Genomic DNA, 23,040 nt, shown 5'->3' with positions numbered 1-23,040 from the left:
TAGTGACAAAAGCTGCCTTGGATAAGCATTAGGTAAAAATTTTCAGACAAACTTCATCCTATGGCTGGTTTATGATACTTGATGTCCTAAACACCAAAGGCCAAGTCTTGGTCATATAGTATTACTAAGGCTCAACTCATTACTTACACATAATAGCAATACAGTTAACTTGTTGGATGGCTTATTGGTTTGCAATTCATTATAATCTTCACTGAACAACAAGGGTTTTTCACTTAAACCACATAAGCTCATATACATGGCTGTATTTCAGATTTGTCAGCTCCTTGAAATATGGACAAAACTTTATACATGCTTATGACTAATCTTCAGAGGAGTGGGAGACAGAAGAATTTTGATCTATTAAGGTATGGGACTATATTAGAAATTATTTGTATGGCCAGCGCCGTGGCTCAATAGGCTATTCCTCTGCCTGCGGCACACCAGGTTCTAGTCCCAGTTGCTCCTCTTCCAGTCCAGCTCTCTGCTGTGGCCCAGGAGTGCAGTGGAGGATGGCCCAAGTCCTTGGGCCCTGCACCCGCATGGGATACCAGGAGGAAGCACCTGGCTCCTGTTTTCGGATAGGCACAGTGCGCCGGCCGTAGCGTCCATTTGGGGGGTGAACCAACAGAAAAAGGAAGACCTTTCTCTCTGTCTCTTTCTCTCTTTCACTGTCCATTCTGCCTGTCAAAAAAAATAAAAAATTATTTGTATGTTCATTTATTTTATCCTTACCAAAATTTCTAGTCTGAGGATATATTTTGTTACCTACTCATTCTAAAATTCTTCAATTTTAGCAAATCTGAAGAAATAGTTTGGAGCGTTTATATAGTTACTGAATGAAATATATTCAAAGCATTGACAAAACTGTATAAATAATAATGTAATTAGGTACCTCTAATGAATACAACCTATAACATGCTATACACATGTATAAAATTTAATAATATGCTAGAAAATAATATCTATACTTTTAAATACGTCTGGAGACATGATATTATGAAAAAAACCTGGAATTTGTAACAGAAAGATTTTAAGCATTTTATCATCTAGTTGAATATAAAAAGAGGCCATACTTGCACTTGTCCAGTAGTGACAAGTGGCATGACATACTGTTTGGTTATTGACACAAAAAATGTCTATTTTGATTGTGTCTAAAGTAATGCTTCAGGTACAAAATGGCTGTTCTTTTAAATGCATCTTATAGGACAGCTGGATATATTATTCAGGAGGTTTGGGAGATGATTCTTCCCTGTTGGACTGCCACAATTCATTAGCAAACATGAATGAGAGTCTTTCTTGATTTAAGAAGCTGTAAATCCTCCCTTCTATATCATATCATATGGGTTCTGATTCAGTACTCTCCAAGTGCATGTGAAGACTTCTGGAATTTGAGAAGCTTAATGAACATATTCACTATTCACAATTTTCGGGATTTGTGCAGTTATCTTACTCTTCTTCCAGGACAGTTGTGGTTTCTTATAATTATTTTGTGACAAAATATCATGAAAATATAATTTTTCCAATATACTTGTACAAATTAGGTGTAACCATTCCTTGCTAATGTATTTCTACCCACTTAGATGATTCCCATTTTTTAAAATAATATTTAAAAGCACACTTTTTACATTAGTGTCAGCTCAATAGCTGTAAATCATGCAGATAAGCTTCCTCCACTATGTAGTGAGCAGTGAGGAAGCACCCCCCCAAATTCTTGGGAATGCTTGACAGCATATTCCACCCCTATTGAAGCCCTGTCCCAGTCTTTAGAAACATAGCCCAAACTTTATTAGACTAAGAGGATATTGATCCTCTGAGTCTGTAAAAAAAGCAGCCTAAAATACCCTTGGTAAAGTCATGTATTTTTTTTTTTTTGACAGGCAGAGTGGACAGTGAGAGAGAGACAGAGAGAAAGGTCTTCCTTTTGCCGTTGGTTCACCCTCCAATGGCCGCCGCTTTACATGTGAGATCTTTAATGCTTTATTGTCTCTGATGTAATTATTGTGTAATATTTTTTAATACCCACCATGCTGTTTAATATACTGAGTGCTTTATATGTCTTTACATAAAAGCCTGAGAAATCTCTGTAAAGTAGTTTTCCTTAATTAGAATATGAGGAAACTGAAGCTCAGACAGATCAAATAACTTGCTCAAAGTTATAGCAGTTGTTAAAAAGCCGGCATTGGCTCTAGTGTCTTGCTTGTTGCTCTTCTGGTCACTTGACACACTTCTGGTTTTCCAGTAAGTCAGAAGCAGAGAATGAAATCAAGACCAGAACACTGTCTGAAGCTTCAAGCCAGAAGCAAAAAGAGAAGTACGATATGCTCTTATCTCCAAGCTGTCCACTGCTGAACTCCTGAGGCCCTGATTAGTTACAGTAGGAAGTATCAATCTTTTCTTTGTTCCAAACAAAGTCTGTTTAGGACTCAGAGGCAATGCCATGACAGCAGGCTTGTAACTCTGACTGCTACCTGCTCTGGAGCAATTTTTCAGTGAAGTGTCTACAACAGTGCAACATCTCTCAACCTCAAACATCTACAAAGCTTCTTGAAACGGAAAGTTTTCTCATGTACTCCTTATGCTGAAGTGAATTCTTTTGATTATAATATACCTTAAACCTGTGCAAACTTAATAGTATGTATACAGTCTTTTAAAAAATTATTTATTCATTTATTTGAAAGGCAGAGTTACAGAGAGACAGAGGCAGAGAGAGAGAGAGAGACAGAGAAACAGACAGGTTTTCCATCTGCTGGTTCATTCCCCAGATAGCTGCAACGGCAAGAGCTGCACTGATCCAAAGCCAGGAGCCAGGAGCTTCTTCTGGGTCTCCCATGCAGGTGCAGGGCCCCAAGGAGTTGGGCCATCTTCTACTGCTTTACCAGGCCACAGCAGAGAGCTGGATCAGAAGTGGAGCAGCCGAGACTTGAGCCAGCACCCATATGGGATGCTGGCACTGCAGACTGGGGCTTTAATCACAGCAGTGGCCCCGATATACAGTTTATGTTTGGAGTTATAACAGAGCTATGAAACAAAATATTTGATACACAAACAATAGAACATTTCAACCTAATATTATCATAAGGTTTTATTTCAGTGTGTTAGATATACAGTAACATACATGAATTATGTGTAATATTATATGAATTTTACATACACATTTATATTCATTTTTAATAAAGTTTTAATTTCAGAATAGACCAAGACCAATGCTTTGTTGCATTTGTCATTCCTAGACTAGCAAGTGTCTTGTGATTGTGGAATTATTCCACCATTTCTGCATAGTTTATTTAATTAATTATATTTTTAAAAGATTTTTATCATCACACATTACAGATTTGAAAATTTGAACAAATCATTTGTGGAACTCTGAAATCTCTGAAAAATTGTGGACCTCAATGTGAAATACTCAAGGGGAGTGTTTTTGTAATATGCCTTTTGTGCAAGCTTTTTGAAGTTTTTACCGTATCAGCTTAGAAGGAGCAATTATCTAATACCTAGCGATATAACCTTAAGAGATATCTGAGTGAAAACCTGTCCTGAGGGCCTTTTATAAGGAAACTTTCAGAAGAGGTAAAAGAAAACCTTTCTTTTACCACTTCACAACATGTTTGAAGACTAGTTTTGTAGGACATTTGTTTTTAAGCTAATGGGTTGTTTTCTGTTCAGCTTACTTGGACAAAATTTGAGTGTATTCCATTAATGCTGACAATACTTGCAGGATCTTCAGAAACTACATCTGTGTTCAGCACTATATTTCAGAGAAAGTTACAGTGGGGACACTGCAAATAACTAGAACAATACCCATAATGTCAAGATAATGTTCTTTTTTTGTAACCAAGTGAATTGGTAAAAAGGATTGACACTAGCCTTGCTCTGCTCTCGGGAGGGTTGTTAGGAAGGCTGTGTAATGAAATTGGCGACAATAAAAGGACGTTGTCATGCTATTTGTAAAATTCTTTATAGCAGCTCTTGAAATTAAATGCATTCTTTATAGCTATGCTTATATTGTCATTTTATTCAAGTACTTATATTGAGATCTTTGGGGAAGAGTGTTCTTGTGCACAGAGAGAAAGTTGTAAAAGTGAGGTGAAAGTAGAAATAACTAAATGGAGGTACCTAAGTAGCATTTTTTCTATTTCAGAATGCTCTAATATAGACAGAATAAGTCAATAATTAACAACTTTTCAGTTAGAAAATTACTATTTATTTATGTCTAGAGTCAAACTCTCTTTGCATCTGGAAAAGAAAACAAGCACAGAATGCTCAAATTTAAGGGTTAGAGTTATGATGCAGTGGGTTAGACTGCCATGTGTGGTACCAGCGTCTCACATGGGCATCAGTTTAAGTTAGGGCTGCTCCATCTCTGATCCAGCTCCCTGCTGCTGCACCTGGGACAGCAGTGGAAGATGCCCCAAGAGCTTAGGACTCTGCCACCCACCTGGGAGACCCAGATGGAATGACAGGCTTCTGGCTTAGGCCTGACGCAGTTCTGGATGTTGAGACCATTTGAGGAGTGAACCAGTGGATGGAAGATTTCTCTCTCTCTGTCTCTCCCTTTCTCTCTGTAACTCTTTCAAATAAATAAATAAATAAATCTTTAAAAAAATACTCACATTTAGACTATTGGAGGAAACCAATGAAAAGAAAATATATTTTAGTGACTTTCAACTCTGATCAAAAGGATATTACCATTTACTTGAAAAATCATAATATAGTGTGAATCATAACAGATTGGGTAGTTTTTATTTGATGTGAAATAACCATGTGATACAATAAAAGTTCTAAACCTTCCTTTGAACTTTACTTAGCTCTCCTTTTATGTAGGCACCTATGTCTTCTCAGAAACTTCTCTTTTTTTTATTCTTTTTATTATTTAATAAATGTGAATTTACAAAGTGCAACTTCTGTATTGTTGTGGCTTTCCCCCCCACAACCTCCCTCCCTCCCGCAGCCCTCCCTCTCCCACTCCCTCTCCCATCCCTCCCTTCATCGAGTTTCATTTTCAATTACCTTCATATACAGAAGATCAACTTACTATATACTAAACAAGGATTTCAACAGGCTGCCCTCACACAACCGCACAAGGTATAGGGTATTGTTTGACTAGTAGTGTTGTTTTTAAGTTTCATAGTAAAACACATTAAGGACAGAGATCCTACGTGGGGAACATGTACCCAGTGACTCCCGTTGTAGATTTAACAATTGGCACCCTTATTTATGGCGTCAGCAATCACCCGAGGCTCTTGCCATGAGCTGTCTAGGCTATGGAAGCCCCTTGAGTTCACCAACTCTGAACTTGTTTAGTCAAGGCCATGTCACAGTGGAGGTTCCTTCCTCCCTTCAGAGAAAGGCACCTCCCTCCCTGATGGCCTGAGAAACTTCTCTTTTAACACCTTTCTTTTTTATGGTTTCATGAGTTTTGGGTAAAACATAAATAAAATATAATCCACCTACCAACCAACTCAGTATAGAAACAATATACACATATAATTTAATACTAAACACCTTGTCCATGAAGGGTAAACATGTTTTTTAAGATATCTTGAAAAACCATAGATTTCTCAGCACATAAAACTATATTTCTTAGATAGTAAATAATGGAAAATAGAGAACATTACAGAATTAAATTTAAATGAGATATGTTTAGTAAATGCCAGAAAAGTCTGACTTTTTGTTACAAGTCATGCAACCACAATGAACCCTGTTTTCTTTAATGTTTCATTGATTTTATAGTAACAATTAGTGTTATCTGACAACTATTTGTGATTCTCCATTCTGAGTGTGGTGGGAAGGCACTCTCCAGCCCTTTGAAGTTATTTGTGGTTATGTGACTTGCTTTGGTCCGTGAATCACGGTGAGTGATAAAAGTCACTTCTGGAATAAAGTTATAAGAGGCAATGAGTGGACTTGTCTCTGGGTATTTCTCCCTCATTTATTGACTCACTACAATGGTTACTGTATTAGTCTGTTTCCCAGAATAAGAATGGTGTGGCATAAAGCCAGTGTTAGACCAAGAGGAGAAAGAGTATGAATGAGAAACATGCCGTGCTGTTTAAAACCATGGAGATTGAGGTGTCTGTATTATTAAACTTTCCTTCACTGATGGAGTCCCATTTCATTCACTGCCTATGTCAAAAATCAGCAGAGACTGACAACAATTAGTACTCATCTACAGGCTCAGAATCTTGGTGAAAATATGGATTAGAAAAGGAGACAAGAGACAGGGAAAGGTGGAGAAGAGTTATGGTTAACAGAGGGGAGGAGAAAGAAGAAGAATATAGGGGAGCAAAGAGAAGGACTGAAATAAATTTCCTTTTTAATTAAAACTATTCTCTAGGATATTCATTTTGCTTGCATAAGGAATATATTTTTAAGCAAAGAACTTGGAAAGGGAAGCATAAAATCCTTCTAAAGTAAATCCCGTGTTATTTTTCTGTATACACGTGTAGGCGTACTGCGGAGTGAAAGAATCTATAAAAATCTCATGTTCTAGTGCAAAATGACTAAGTGTGGTCTTAAGTGCTTCTGTGGGAACTTCAGAGACCACTGATTGGGACAGTTTTGCATATCTAGCTAATACAAAATGAGGTGAAATATACCAAGTCTGTTTACATGACGACAACTACGACATATGTTAAGTGGGAAATTCAGATACTTACACATTTTGTCTGAACATCCTCACTCTGCTGCATGGACTCAGTATTTATTTTGCCTTTGAGATACTACTAAGACGAAAGAGCACTCTAATTCTAAATAGCTCAATTTGTTTGCTACTAAAATTACTCATTCAATAACAACATAAAAAAGTGTATGCATTAACTATGCTGCAAACAAACAAAAAGAATCAAAACAAAAAGACAGATGCATCCACATTTTTTCATTAGATTGTGAAGCTAATTCAATTCAGAATGATTCAGTATTTACCAAATGCTTTGTTTGGGAACCATGATGTATTGTTCACATCATCTAAAACACAAAATGAACCATAACAACAACAGTTAACACTCAGAATGCTTACTAATTGCTAAGACTTGTTCTAAGTTTTTATCTAGAAAGCTCTCCAGTCCTCTAACATACACTGTTAGGAAGATGCTAAGTAATTTTGCATTTAACCTGATGCTGGGGAAGAGAGTTAAGTAACTTTCGAGCTAGTGGAGAAGCCAAGAATCAAGCCCAGGGCTCCTAACTTTTCTTGGAAAGAAGGCATCAAATTAGGGATCCCAGACATTAACTGAGTCTGATTTCCAAAAAAGATGATTGATTCTCATTTTGAAAGAAAAATTGTAACATAATATAATTGAAAAAATATATTTAAAATAAAAATACATTTATCTTCTTACTCTCTATAGTTAAACTCTTTAATTTTTTATTGTTATCCTAGACTTTATTAAAATCCATATAAGGTGCTGGCAGTGTGGCGTAGTAGGCTAGGCTTCTGCCTGGGATGCCAGCATCCATATGGATGCTGGATCATGTCTTGGCTGCTCCTCTTCTGATCCATCTCTCTGCTGAGGCCTGGAAAAGCAGTGGAAGATGGGCCAAGTTCTTGGGCCCCAGGAGCTCTTGGCTCCTGGTTTCAGATCTTCCCAGCCCTGGCCATTGGGCCATTTGAGGAGTGTACCAGCAGATGAAGGACTTTTTGGTCTTTCCCTTTCTTTGTAACTCTACTTCTCAATTAAATAAATAAAAAAAATCTTTAAAAAATCCCATACAAAACTTTTATCTAGTTGTAAGCTTAACAAAACATATGAGGATATTTCACAAACCTCCTGGAAAGTGCATGTTATGAAAAAACTATTCATGGATTTTTTTTTTTTTTGCACTGAAAGAAACCTTTCTTAAAATTCAGTTTCCTTGAATGTTTTGAAATAAATCACGTACTTTTAAAAAAAGATTTATTTTATTACTTTGAAAGGCAGATTTGACAGAGAGAGAAAAAAGATCTTTTTTTTTTTAAATTTTTGACAGGCAGAGTGGACAGTGAGAGAGAGACAGAGAGAAAGGTCTTCCTTTTGCCATTGGTTCACCCTTCAATGGCCGCCGCGGTAGGCGTGCTGTGACCGGCGCACCGCGCTGATCCGATGGCAGGAACCAGGTGCTTCTCCTGGTCTCCCATGGGGTGCAGGGCCCAAGGACTTTGGGCCATCCTCCACTGCACTCCCTGGCCACAGCAGAGAGCTGGCCTGGAAGAGGGGCAACCGGGACAGGATCGGTGCCCCAACCGGGACTAGAACCCCGTGTGCCGGTGCCGCAAGGTGGAGGATTAGCCTAGTGAGCCGCAGCGCTGGCCTAGAGAAAAGAGATCTTGTATCCATGATTAACCTCCCAAATCACAACAGCTGAGACTGGGTCAGGCCACATCTAGAAACTTGGAACTCTATCCAGATCACCCACATAAGTGGCAGGGGCCCAAGCACTTGGGCCATTTTCCATTGTTTACACAGGTACATTAGCAGAGAGTTAGATTAGAAGTGGAGTGGCTGGGACTCAAACTAGTGCTCTTATATGGTTTGATTAATCCTACTCTGACAAGTGGCAGCTTAATCCACTATGTCACAATGCTAGCCCCTGTAATTTTATATTCTATTTATTGTGTTTTTCTGCAAAGTAACTTTCCTAAACCCAGGTACTTTTTATTTATTCATTTTTTATTTTTTAAAATATTTTATTTATTTAGTTGAGAGGTAGACTTACAATGAGCAGGAGAGAGAGAAAGGTCTTCCATCCGCTGGTTCACTTCCCAAATGCCACAACAGCTGGATCTGAGCTGATCCAAAGCCAGGAGCCTGGAGCTTCTTCTGGATCTCTCTTATGGGTGCAGGGGCCCAAGAACTGGAACCATTTTCTACTGATTTCCCAGGCCACAGCAGAGAGCTGGGTCAGAAGAGGAGCAGCTGGGACTAGAACCAGCATCCATATGGGATGCTCCCACCACAGTTGGAAGATTAACCTATTGCACCACAACGTTGGGCCCCACCAATGTACTTTTTAAAATAATTGTACATATTACTGGATTTCTTATATTCCACGGAGTATATATACCAGAAATTCTTTATTATTTTCTGTTATTGGCCATTTTGGTTGCCTTTAGTTATTTCATTTCATAAATAACATGGCAATGAATTTTCATGAAATATTATTTCATTAAACATGTAATCATGCATGCATCTGCATAAATTTTATGATTTTTTTTTTGCCAAATTGTGTTCTAATTTAGTCTGTCATAGCGTATAAGTGTTAATAGCGCTATTATAAATTTGTTAGCCTTTGGAAATAAGATCAGTGTTGGCGAACTCAAGAGGCTTCCATAGCCTCATGACAAGAGCCTCGTGTGACTACTAACATCATAAATAAGAGTGTCAATTGTTAAATCAACAACAGGAATCACTGTGCACTTACTCCCCATGTAGGATCTCTGTCTTTCATGTGTTGTACTATGTGAATTAATGGTATAACTAGTACTCAAACAGTACTCTATACTTTGTGTTTCTGTGTGGGTGCAAACTGCTGAAATCTTTACTTAGTATATATTAAATTGATCTTCTGTATATAAAGATAATTGAAAATGAATCGATGTGAATGGGATGGGAGAGGGAGTGGGACATGGGATGATTGCGGGTGGGAGGGAGGTTATGGGGGGACAAGCCACTATAATTCAAAAGTAGTACTTTGGAAATTAATATTTATAAATAAAAGTTAAAAAACAACAAAACAAACAAACAAAAATTTGTTAGCCTTCGGGATTACTTATTTTAGATTTTTATTAGCTTAGAAGGTAAAAAATTGTATGTGATATTTAATTATTTTCTTTAATGTTATAAAATAATCATAAATTATCTTAAATTGGTTCTTTATGCTGATGCACTAAAAATATGTAGCATTTTTATTTCCTGTGATTATCTTACTTTTTTATTTACCAGTTCATGTAATGTCTCTTCCTGTTTAAGTATTTAGTCCATTAAACATTGAATTATCTATTCAGACTGATTTTATGCTGTAAGATCATGCAAGTCTATTTAGATAAGTGCTTAGTCTTTAACAGTTTCACCCAGTCCCCTCTCATCTGGATACTGGAGTCTAGATACATCTAAGAGCAGTTATATATCCTGACCTTGGAAGGGCAGAAGAGGGACTCAGGTCTTTACCTATCCCATAGGCACTCTGTAATTTCTGATGGAAATTAACTGATCTGGTTCTACTTTACCTAATGGGGAACACTGAGGTGTGAATGATGTGACTGCTCACTTACTGTTTTTGAGACAACTACTGGCACCCCCTGCAGAAGCTCATGCTTGAACAGTAAAACCTCATATACAGCAGCCACTTTGTCCAGTTGTATATGGGGCCTCTGTTTGCTTTCCTGTAAGCTTCCATGCTCAGCATCCACAAACCCTTACACTTGAGTGTGGCAAAATATGGGTCTCCTGTGCACATTGAATAGAGCTCAGGAAGCCTGGAGAGCTGCTTCACTCAGCTCACTTCTGGACTTCTTACCTAAATACTACCCCATACCATGCTGATGTAATCATATAAGGATGTTCTCCCAGAGAATTTAAACTGCTTAAACAGATGAGGGAATGAATCTAGCAGCATCTGTCACCTTTCCAAAGCTCTTGGGCTGTCTAAACCAAGGGTAACATATTTTACTAGATATTTCTCCTTGGCGCTTCATTAGTTGAGGATGTACACAAGGGAACGTACTATATCCACTCCCTCCTATGTCGTCTTTCTTTTATTTTTCTGAAACTTTTCAGGCAGAAAGGGACAAGCTTTTACTGTTAAATTCACTTCTAGTGTTGTATCCTGTTCTGAAGTGTTGTTCAACTTGCCTACTTTATGAGATCTAGCAGTGATGAACCAGGGCACAGCGCCAGAGGGAAGTGACTTGCTACATAGGAAAAAAACCTGAGGAATATCTATTAAACTTATAAATTGAGGAGAAATGTTCGCACAATACTGTAAAATGTACACCTTTATCTCTATTAATTTTTACACAGTGACAATGCTGGTATCACAGATATTTCAGTTGAGATGCAGAAATTAATAACTTCCCCAACATTTAGCTCAGGCTTCCATCCAAAGACAACCCATTTCATCCCTCATAGCATGGGGTTGGATATAATTTTAGTTTTTTCTATCTTAAATCCTTTGTTTTTACTTGCTTGAAATATAAAGAATTTCTTAAAGCTTTGGCTTAATATCTTTTGCCAGCTTTGGAAGATTCTTGGGCAGCATTTTTTATGCTTTCTGATGCATAATGTCTATTCTCTACTTCCAGAACTCCAGAAATGTTCCAATTTTATTATATATAATTTATAAATGTTCCATCTTATAGCTAAACTAATTATAGTTTCTGCTATGCATAATATAGTTTTATATCCATCTATTAAATTTCTGTAATTTTTATTGGATTTTTCTATATAGATTGCAATTCTATGGTAAAATATTCACCTTTCATTTAAATTCATGCTTAATTTATTATTTTATTTTTTAATTTCCTATATATATAAGTGTGATAATGCATATAGTCAGTAGTAAAGATCAAACAAGGTTACTTGATATTTCCATCTCTTTAAACATTAAAAAATTTTTATTAAATGTAAGTGTATATATTATATAATATAGCATGACATTTCAGTAAACATATACAGTATGTGCTGATTAAATCAGATTAATGAATAATTTCATTACTTTATGATTGGAGATTTCAAGCTCCTCTCTTCTATTTGCTCAAAAAATACATAATTGGTTATTGTTAACTATAATCACCCCTCTGTGATATATAACTGTAGGAACTTATTCCTTCTATCTACCTGATAGCCGTTATCTACTAGCCCTTAAACGTCTCTACCTCCACTTCCCTCAGCTTCTAGTAATCATTATTCTGGTGAATTCCTAAAGCCTCCACATATGAGGGAAAATATGTGGCACTTGTCTTTGTCTGGCTTATGTCACCTAATATATAATGTCCTCCAGTTTCATCAATTTTGCTGCACATGATTTCATTATAGTATAAAAATATCCCACTGTGTAAGTATATCATATTTTCTTTATCAATTTATCTGTTGATGGATATGCTGATTCTGTATCTTGGATACTGTGAATATTCTGCAGTAAATACTTCTTGTATCAAACCAAGAAGCTTTTGCACAAGAAAGGAAAAAAATTAATAGAGACAACAAACAAAATGGGAGAAAAGACTTGCAAGCTACTGTTCCAACAAACAACTAATATCCAGAATATGTAAGTAATGAAGAAAACTCAATAGCAAAAAAGCAACAATTCAGGTAGGAAATGACATAGGATATCAACAGTTATTTCTCGAAAGAAGATAGAAATGGCCAACATACTTGTTTAGAAATACTTAATATTGCTAGCTATTAGGGAAATGCAAGTCAAAACCTCAATTAGACAGCATCTTACTCCCATTAGAATGGCTATTATCAAAAAGATCAGAAGGAAGAAATTCTGGTGAGGGCTGTAAAAAAAGGGGAACTCTTACGCTTTTAGTAGGAATGTGAATTACTGCCGCCACAATGGAAAAAAAGTATGGAGTTCCTTAACAAACTAGAAATAGGATTGAAAAATGACTCAACAATCCCAACACCAGATATATATTCAAAAGAAAGGAAATCAGTGTCAAAGAGATACCTGCAGTAATATACTAATTGTGGTTATTTAAAATCTTTATCAATAACTTCATTACTCAGATCATCTTTGAGTCTATTAATTTTTCTTTTGTATTTTCAGTAATATAGTTCTATGTCTTACTATAGCTGAGGTTTTGCTCAATTCCAGAATTATTTATGTAAAATTGTAGAATTATTGACCAATATTTTCTTCTTTTGTCCAGAATTCATACATATTAATCAGATATATTTTATTGGTCATATTCTACAGCCTTTTAAAAGTCATTGAAAGTCATGTCCACTTCCTCCCTGCGGGAGGTGTCGTCGCCTTCCAGGGGCGGCATCTGCTCCGTCACAGCTGCGGCCGTGTAGTCAGCAGTGGGGTCGTCTTCATCAATACCCAGGCCAAGCCTGATCATCCTGTAGATCCTGTTGGCGTGTGTCTGCGGGTCCTCCAGACTGAAGCTGGAGGAGAGGAGCGTGGTCTCGTAGAGCAGGATGACCAGGTCCTTCACGGACTTGTCGTTCTTGTCCGCCTCCGCCTTCTGCCTCAGGGTCTCGATGATGGAGTGGTCGGGGTTGACCTGCAGGTGCTTGTACTATGTTAATTGTGAGTTGTAACTTTTAACATTATTAATTGTCCTTTTTTGTCTGCTTTAATACTTTTGGGTTAAACATAATGTGGCTTCTTTATTCCCAATTCCCCCAAGAAACCTTTTATTTTAAGGAATACAGACTTCATGCATTTCATAAGTACAACTTTAGGAATATAGTGATTCTTCCCACCATACCCTCCCTCCCACCAACTCTCCCACCCCTCCTCCTCCTCTTTTCCATTCCCAGTCCCATTCTCCGTTAAGATCCATTTTTGATTAACTTTATACACAGAAGACCAAATCTATACTAAGTAAAGAGTTCAACAATTTGCACAGAAGACAAAATACAAAAAAATAAAACAAAGCATAAAAAAAACCTGTTCCTCAAAAATTGAGATAGGGCTGTTCAAGTCATTGCATCTTGAAGTTAATTTCACTTCTTTTTTTTTTTAGAAACTTAATTAACTTTAAAGAAGTACCCAAGAATGATGCATCTTTTGCAAGCACTTAGACATAATTATAATACAACTCTTTGAGTACAGAGGTCCTGCATGGGAAGTAAGTGCTCAGTGACTATTGTTAATTTAACAATTAACACTCTTATGTATGATGTCAGTGATCACCCGAGCCCTTGACATGAGCTGCCTAGGCTATGGAAGCCTTTTAAATCCACAAGCTACATGAGTACTTAGACAAGGCCATAAGGAAATTGGAAGCTCTCTCCTCCTTTCAGAGAAAAGTACCTCTTTCTTTGATGACCACTGCTTTCCACTGGGGTCTCTCCAGGTCCTTCATGTAGGAATTTTTTTGCCATAGTGTCTTGGTTTTCTATGCCTGAAATTCTCTGGTGGGCTTTTCAGCCCACCAGAAATCCTTAAGAGACCAGGAAACCTTAAGGGCTGATTCTGAGGTCAGACTTACTTAAAGCAATTGTCATTCTATGAGTCTGCTGTGTGGACTGCTTCCCATGTTGGAGCATTCACTCCTTTTTAATTCTATTTATTATTATTACCAGACCCTTAATCCTATCCATATGACCACTTTAACACTTAAAATTGTATTTTTTCCACTCAGCTTAAAGGGATTTGGGGTCCCATGGCAAGTTTTTATGCTGTACCCTTAGAAATAAATAAGTAGGGAAGTATATAGAATCATATAGCTTTACATCATACACTTCATAATTACAACTTTTGGAACATGGTGATTCTTCCCACTCTGTCCACCATCCCACCCATACTCCCAAATCCTCTTCCATCTCCCCCTCTCTTATTTCTACTCTTATTATTATTTTTTTTTTTGACAGGCAGAGTGGACAGTGAGAGAGAGACAGAGAGAAAGGTCTTCCTTTTGCCATTGGTTCACCCTCCAATGGCCGCCGCGGTAGCGCGCTACGGCCGGCGCACCGCGCTGATCCGAAGCCAGGAGCCAGGTGCTTCTCCTGGTCTCCCATGGGGTGCAGGGCCCAAGGACTTGGGCCATCCTCCACTGCACTCCCTGGCCACAGCAGAGAGCTGGCCTGGAAGAGGGGCAACCGGGACAGGATCGGTGCCCCGACCGGGACTAGAACCCGGTGTGCCGGCGCCGCAAGGCGGAGGATTAGCCTAGTGAGCCGCGGCGCCGGCCTCTGCTCTTATTTTTTATTCCCCCTCTTGTTTTTTACTAAGATCTGTTTTCAATTGACTTTATACACATATGTTTAATTCTGTCTTAAGTAAATGGTTCAACAAATAGTATGAGGAAAAAAACCTGTTCCTTGAAAAGTTCAAGTCATTGCTTCCCAAAGTGTCAATTTCACTTCTACAGATTGCCTTTTAAGTACTCTATTAGTTATCAAAGGTCAGAGAGAACATGTGGTATTTGTCCATTTGGGACTGGCTTATTTCACTAAGTATGATGATTTCCAGAGTCACCCATTTTGTTGTAAATGAGCAGATTATATATTTTTTTACCACTGTGTAGTTATTACATAGTATACATATTCCATAATTCTTTATCCAGCCTTCAGTTGATGGGCATTTGTGTTGAATCCATGTTTTAGCTATTGTGAATTGAGCTGCAATAAACACAGGGTGCAGATAACATTTTCATATGCTGATTTAATTTCCCTTGGGTACATTCCCAGGAGTGGGATGGCTGGGTCATATATTAGATTTATTTTCAGATTCCTGAGGTATCTCTATACTGTTTTCCATAGAGGCTTTACCAGTTTAGATTCCCACCAACCATGGATTAGTGTACAATTCCACACATTCCCCCACCACCTTCCAGCATTTGTTGTTTTTTGATTTCTGTATGAAAGCCATTCTAACTGGGGTGAGGTGAAACCTCATTGTGGTTTTGATTTGCATTTCCCTGACAGCTGGTGATCCTGAATATCTTTTTGTGTGTGTCTGATGGCCATTTTGATTTCCTCTTTTGAAAAGTATTTGTTTAAGTCCTTTATCCATTTCTTGATTGGCCTTCCTGAAATGTCCAAATCATTGCCAGTCACTCATCCATTCAGCGCTTGAATATTTGTCCTCGATAATTCATGTGTTGGATCCTCAGGGTCCTATCTAAGTTATATTTGGAGGTAGGAGTTTTGGCAATCGACTGAGTCATGTAGTTCATTAATTAATGGGTTACGGGTGTTGGCTTTGTTATAAAAGCAAGTTCTCTTTGGCTTGCTTGTTCTGTCAACCTGTGATGCCTTCTGCCATGTCATGCACCAAGAAGGTGCTCACTAGATGCCAACCAAATGCCAGTCCCTTGCTCCTGGACTTCCCAGTCTATAGAGCTGTGAGCTCAATGAGTCCCTCTTGTTAGTTACTCAATTTCAGGTATTCTGTGTAGCAACAGAAAATGAATTAAGACAAATGCCTGCTTCTCTTTGTTGAGGACCTGCTAGTATATTTTTCAGCTTCCCTAAATGCTGATTTCTAATTTGAATGAAGCCTACTTTTAACAGGAGCAAAGTATTCTAACATGTTGGCAGCAGTGTGATTTTGTGATTGCCTCTTACCAATCAGTGTCAGCTAGTAAGGAACTTTCTGTCAGGTTTATTAAAAAACATTTGCTAAGTTAAAGAAATATACATTCAATTTATGTTGAGGAAAATAATGTAGAAGTATGAATAAATTATGAAAATATGCTAAAACACAGGCAGTACATTGGAATAGCAGATGCAGGCTTGTTTTGTGAATTATGATGTTATTCTCGAGTTATGTATGATTTTATTCTCAAGCTGTTCATCGCATCTTTTCTCCTATTTCATTTGATTTGAAAGCATATTTTTCTGAGTTGGGATTGGTTTGTGCTCTAAAATTAGAGGCAGCAGGATGAAATGAGAAGAACATGGATTTTGCTGTAAAAATGATTTGGGACTGAATTTCTTTGCCACTTTATAATTGTGACCTTGGAAGAATTACAGTTTCTTTGAGCCTTGGCTTTCTTCAAAGTTAAATGAGGATACTAATAGTTACTATGCAGTATTTTTAATATTATTAAGTAAAATAATACATTTAAGACATTACTTAACTCAATAAATAGTAATTATTACAGTGTTTAATTAATACATATAATGCCCATCATATGATGAACCTCATTATACAGGTAAATGCATTACTTGTATATGTAAACAGAAGATTTCCTAAGGTAAGCATTTTATCTGAGAGATCACATGGCTGAAAACTGTCATCTAGACCTAATTCAAATGTGCAGAGATTACATGAGATGAGTTGATATGTATACACGCACAAAGGACAGAAATTAGTCTATTTCAAGGTGTCAGATGTAAAAATAAGTTTCTTTCTAGTTTGTGTCTGCTTTGGGAGCTTTGTTTCTAGCAAAGAAAGGAAGGGCAATATTTTGGCACACTTGGATGGAGCCACCATAGTCTAGGATCTGAAATAAAGATTTAGAGCTTAATGACAAAAAATGCATTAATAAAGAGAAGCAAACATTTGTGTATCTTTGTTTCCTAATTCTTTAACATTTAGCTGTGACTGTGCATGGTATATAAAATAAATTATTCAATAGTATTCATAAATGAGAATTTATCATTTTACATGGAATGTATTTGCGATGGTTCCTACAAAGGAAAGCAAAAAATTCTGTTACAGTATATGTGGATATGTGGTGATGGTTTAAAAGTTAGCTCATTCTCCATCCTGATCACAAGGGGAGGAGGGATCAAATGACAGACGAGGATCTTGAAATTTCCATGGTTCTTGTCACAGGGGAATTTTGTTTGCAAAATTACAGGGAGGCCCATAACAGGAACCCATACAGTCTCAGCAAATACAGGATTTGTCTACTTGTAGCCATGATTGTCTCTGATAAGAACAAATTTGAAGGGAAGGAAGGTAAGAAAGTGAGTCTTGCAGTTTGTATAAGGATTACACCAATTAACTGAGCTCCTTTAGCCAGTCACTTTAAGCACCAAGTGGGGCATAATGTAGTTAGAAGGTGAGTGCTACATAAACATACCTTATTGCAATTACAATTTAATTTATTTGTAATAGTTTTTAAATGTCACAGACATTTAAATGTTTAATTTCATTTTTCTAGATGAGCATAATTTTGAAAATATCCTTCCTGAGGTAAAGGACAGGGGAAGATCCCTTTTGCAGTGTCTAACCCCAGAATCTTTTGTCATGAGCAGTGTAAGCTGATGTTATCAGAGGGGCTATGTGATGGTTACAGAAGTCATTTTTAAAAGACATTGCTAAGGAGACAGTATAAGCAGTTGTTAGAGAATGACTATAAATTTTAACTTAAAAACTACCTACTTTAACAACAGAAGCTGAGAGTGGACAGCTCTACTTATTTATCTAATGGGCAGGAAATGTTTTTCTTTCCTCCTCCTACAAAAGTCCATTGGTGAAGCAATATTCAATTTCACATGTTTAATGGTAACCCATTTTACATCACCTAAAAGCATGGAAGTCATGTAACATTCCAAAATCAGAGTCGATAGGAGCAAATAAACTTAAATTGCTTCTGAATATAGATGGTGTCAATAAATGTGAAAATCATAATATTATATGTTATCTATTATTTTTGCTGTCGCTGTCTTCTTTGGAGGTGAGAAGGGAAATGGCAACACCTTTTAAAATCTCTGGAGAAACTCTTTTCTACCTAATGTCATTCACATGCCAAAGGATAGGGTGGTGTCACAGCTGCTTCATCCTGTACTTTGTGACATATGAGTCATCAGATGATGACTTCACGCACTGTCAGATTCACCAAACTGCAGCGGAGAATGGCTGGGCTTTGGCCCCGGTATTTCGGTTCTCTTGTTGATATCATGTAGCAGTGAGAACTTGTGATGACTACAGGTAGCCTAGGTATACTTAAAAATGAAGCCCTCGATTTTTATAAATCTGAATTATAGTCTTGGCTCACTGAGATTTTACTGTGTGGATAGCCTTGCAAACCACTCAACCTCTCCAACGTTTGTTTTCTCAGCTGCAAACTGGAGATGATTAAGGACTAACAAAAATAATAGCAACAAAAGCAATAGTAACATATTTTATTATTCCTCTATTTTACTATTGGTCTGAAAATTAAATAAAATGACTGATATAAAATACTTAGCATGCAGTGTAGAATATCTGATCACCAAAAAGTATTAGTTATTGTTACAGAGTCTTCAGAAAGTTCATAGAGAACCCGTATTGTGAAAGAAACTATGCATGGATCTCAAAATATTTTTTTCATCAAAATAATCTTATTTGGAAATTTAATTTTCCAGGAACTTTTGAAGTATCCTTGCATTGGCAGAATAGTTTTTCTTTTCATGTCAGTTGCTACTGAGCAATAGTTCAATTTGAATACAATTCATAATGTATTTTAACATGTTGAGTATCAGGAAATAATTAATATATCAGGAAATAATTTCAATGTCAATATTTACATATTATATTGGTTCTGATTTTGATGTTGATTTGTTAATATTTCTGTGTCAGATGTTATTTTCTTTTCTGTTCTGAGATTATAATACTGTCACAAGAATAATATATGACAGCTAAGCACATTTGTCCTTTCCACCGATATTTGTCATTGAGCTTCTAATAAATTTTCTTTCATGTTTCATTAATATGTATCATAATTGATTTATCACCTCTGGGAAAGAAATAGAATGTGATCTTACTGTGCTGGCAATCTAACACATATTTCTCTTCTGGCATTGGGGTGCTTTTTATTTTCAATGTGGATGAAATAGAGTTTGGAATAAAATCTAACAATTTAAACACTGAGCTATCAATTTGCCTTGCACACTGGTTGGTCCACACATTAATGTGGCAGACACTCTTGGTTGGGACCCAATCTTCTTCTACCCTTTCCTCTTCAGTGACCTTCTAATGACTGGTCCAAGGGTGGTTACTTGAATTCATATGGATTCTAGTAAAACAGAAGTAAGTTAAAACAGACAGAAATCACTGCAGGGACTTCCTGGGAAAGCTTTGCAAACTGGACATACTCCATTAGTATTATCCTTTGGATTTTGTCCTTTTCTTTTCTGTCTGCCTATAAAATAAGTAAAATGCCTAGAAGTAGTTGGTTAGAGTTGTGTTATGTCAATGGCATCAGTTATGCATCATTTACCCTTTGGACATCTTAGTAGACTAATGCTAATGCCAATGTATATACACATATACAGAAACCAAATTCTTAGTTTATGTTCATAAAATAACCTAGATTAGAAATTTTAAAAATATTTGCTTATAATGCAGACCCTGGGAAGCAGCAGAGATTGTCAAGTGATTTGGTTTCTGCTACCTGCATGGGAGACCTAGATTGAATCCTGGTTCCCAGCTTCAGCTAGGCCTAGTCATTACATACATTTGGAGAATGAGCTAGCATATAGAAACTCTTTCTCCACCCCCCCAACTCTAACTCTCAAATAAATAAATTTTTAAAAATTAAAAGACGTTGAGTAACAATAATTGTACATTTTTATGGGATGCAATGCATAGTGTTGAAATCAGGGCAACCAGTATCTCCCTACCCTTTCCCATCATGCTTTGTGGTTGGAACTTGGAACTCCTCCCTCCTATTTGCTCAGAAAACAATAAGTGAGAATCATTGCCATCCTATTGTACAGTGTAAAAATAGGAACTTACTCCTATTTAATTCTGATTTGTATCCTTTATCTGACCTCCTTCTATCTCCTTTACCCATTCTCTTGGGGTTGCTATTCTAAGGGCACACTGAGCTTTATGAGGGAGAATATGTGGCATTTCCCTTTCTGTTTAGGACTAATTCTTATTAAAACTGAGCGTTACCTCAAATATGTCTTTCTTCAATAGAGTTTCTTGTCAATAACATGGCACTAAAGCATTTCCTTTCCAATTTGGAAAGAGACAACCTGAAGAGTGACTTGATATTTTTATAATGACTAAGTAAACAAATTTATAGTTATGTTTCTAAGTGGTCTACTTAAACTATTCATGCTGAGAATTCTTTATAACTGATTACATCTGACATGTATTACAAAACCTCTATTTTAAAAAATTGTGTTAAAATTTATTGACATAATGAATTTCTTATATTAGCTTTATGTGATAATAAATGATATCACACACACATGCATGCACACAAGCATATAGGCAACAGTCATTCTATTTCTGTGGCCTGATTGTGCATTTGTGGGGTAACTTCTGAGCCTCTGCTACCACATTTCTATAGTAGAGACAATAAAATACACATTTCAATTTCTTGTGGAAGTTAGCTAAATTAACCATCTGAAAAAAATTTTTGGCTTATAGTAAATGGTTAATAATTTTTTGCTTTTGGCAATTGTAATATGATGATAATGATCATAATGGCTGATCCACTCATTAATTCATGACTATATGCAGGACCCTACTCTTGAATTTAATTCTCCAAAACATGTAGCAAGTCACCTAAATCTGTGCTTTATTTCCTACTATGGTGTGTGTGTTTGTCCCTTTCAAAACTCATATAGAAACAATAATCACAAATATGAGATATTAAGAGGTGTCTCCGGGGCTGGCGCCGTGGCTCACTTGGTTAATCCTCCACCTGGGGCACCGGCATCCCATATGGGCGCTGGGTTCTAGTCCCGGCTCCTTCTCTTCCAGTCCATCTCTCTGCTGTGGCCCGGGAGGCAGTGGAGGATGGCCCAAGTCCTTGGGCCCCTGCACCTGCATGGGAGACCGGGAGGAAGCACCTGGCTCCTGGCTTTGATTGGCGCAGTGCCAGCCGTAGCGGCCATTTTGGGGGGTGAACCAATGGAAGGAAGACCTTTCTCTCTGTCTCTCTCTCTCACTGTCTCTCATCATGTGATGCCTTGTGCTACCTCAGGATATCATCAGAGAGAAGACAATTTCCATACCTGCCCCACAAACCTTGAGCTGGAACAGTGATCCCAAATCATTCTCTTTTCTTTATTATCCTATCTATGGCATGATGTTATTAGCAACTGAAAGTGGTCTAAGACATTTCCTCATCTCTGAAGTGGGTCTACAACCTTGTGGGGGTAGATAATGAATGTTGATGAGTGGAGGCTAGGAGGAGGCCAGGAATGGGAACAATAAAAGGAGTTGAGATGAAAAAATTAGGGGAAGCTTGATGTGGTTCATTTTTGTTTTGCAAATTTATAATTAATAATAAAAAGGAATTTTAAATCTAAATTAGTCCATGTGGCTGTGAGTACCATGTCAGACAAGGCCAGTCTGCAGCATTGCAACATTCTAATTTACTAAAATTCATCCGCAAAATAAGATTATAATTGGAAAAATGTTTTTAAACCCATGATATTCATTCATTCTCAGTGGTTTTCTGCTTTCAGGGAATATCTGACATGCTGAATATTATTAGATTGAGATAGCATTATTTATCCAAAAGTTTCATATTTGCATGTTCTACTGATGAGTAGATACTTTCCTAATAAAATCTGTTTGTGGCTTTATATAATATTTTAAAATATTTTAAAACCTGGGTATTACACAGAAGCCCAGAGCAATAAGAATGAAAGGTAAATAATGAAAAATAGATTTTTCTATCCTGTATGTACATTAGAATCACTGAGTATTGGGGCTCCTTTGAACAAAGTCCTGGAAGTGTATTGGTGATTCTACATGATTTAAATAGGCATTCTGGGTAAGGAGCACTACCTAAAAACTTTAGGGTAGAATGACATGACAATAATCCTCACAGCATCCCAGGAATGAGAATTTTGTGTTCTTATTCACCTTTTAGTCATGTTTATCAACTCTCAGCATGCACAGAATTCCCTTAGGGGCATAGAGGCCTACTAGTGTTTCTGACGCAGAAGAGGCTTGGATTACATGTGTAGAAGCACTGCTTTAGACAACAGACAAGAATTTATGTAAACTTATAGAGCTTGGGCTGAAATATGAAATATAAAGTAAAAGAGCTTAGACCTGTAAAATGCTATATTAGTGTGACATGTTTAATATTAGTTAGAATTCCTTGGTAAGTGAGTTTGAATTGAGTGCAGTGTTGGATGAGAGGATGGTGACAATGTGGTTGATAGTTGTAGAGATGCATATGAATATGATCAGGAAGGAAATAATGGTCATCATCTACTTCTCTATTTTGAGTAATGATGGGTGGTGACATGATCCCTCTTCCTACTGTGACTATAGAAATTCGGACAGGAAGGAAAGGCTGTGGGCCACTGCTATGAAGTTTTTGGCTTCTGGTTCTTCTCGGTTGTTATTTATCATGCTGGTATACTTAAATGGCCCAATCCTGATTTTAGCTTTTGGAGACCTAGCAACCTTATTTTATCTGAAAGAATATGAAATTATTGATTGTTTTATTTTATTTTATTACTTTTGACAGAA

General features: G+C 37.0%; 1 protein-coding gene across 1 annotated transcript; it reads right to left on the bottom strand.

Moving 5' to 3' along the window:
* Positions 1-12,901: 12,901 nt before the first annotated feature.
* Positions 12,902-18,511, bottom strand: LOC133756557 (heat shock protein HSP 90-alpha-like). Its single transcript, XM_062187219.1, has 2 exons — positions 18,437-18,511; positions 12,902-13,225 (listed from the first exon to the last, which is right to left on the bottom strand). Exons 1-2 carry the CDS (start codon positions 18,509-18,511, stop codon positions 12,902-12,904), a joined length of 399 nt encoding a protein of 132 aa, XP_062043203.1.
* Positions 18,512-23,040: the final 4,529 nt, after the last annotated feature.

Source organism: Lepus europaeus, chromosome 3, assembly GCF_033115175.1.
Source record: "Lepus europaeus isolate LE1 chromosome 3, mLepTim1.pri, whole genome shotgun sequence".
NCBI classification, from domain to species: domain Eukaryota; kingdom Metazoa; phylum Chordata; class Mammalia; order Lagomorpha; family Leporidae; genus Lepus; species Lepus europaeus.
Note: the sequence above shows the minus strand (reverse complement) of the source record. Positions and strands in the feature narration are given on the sequence as shown.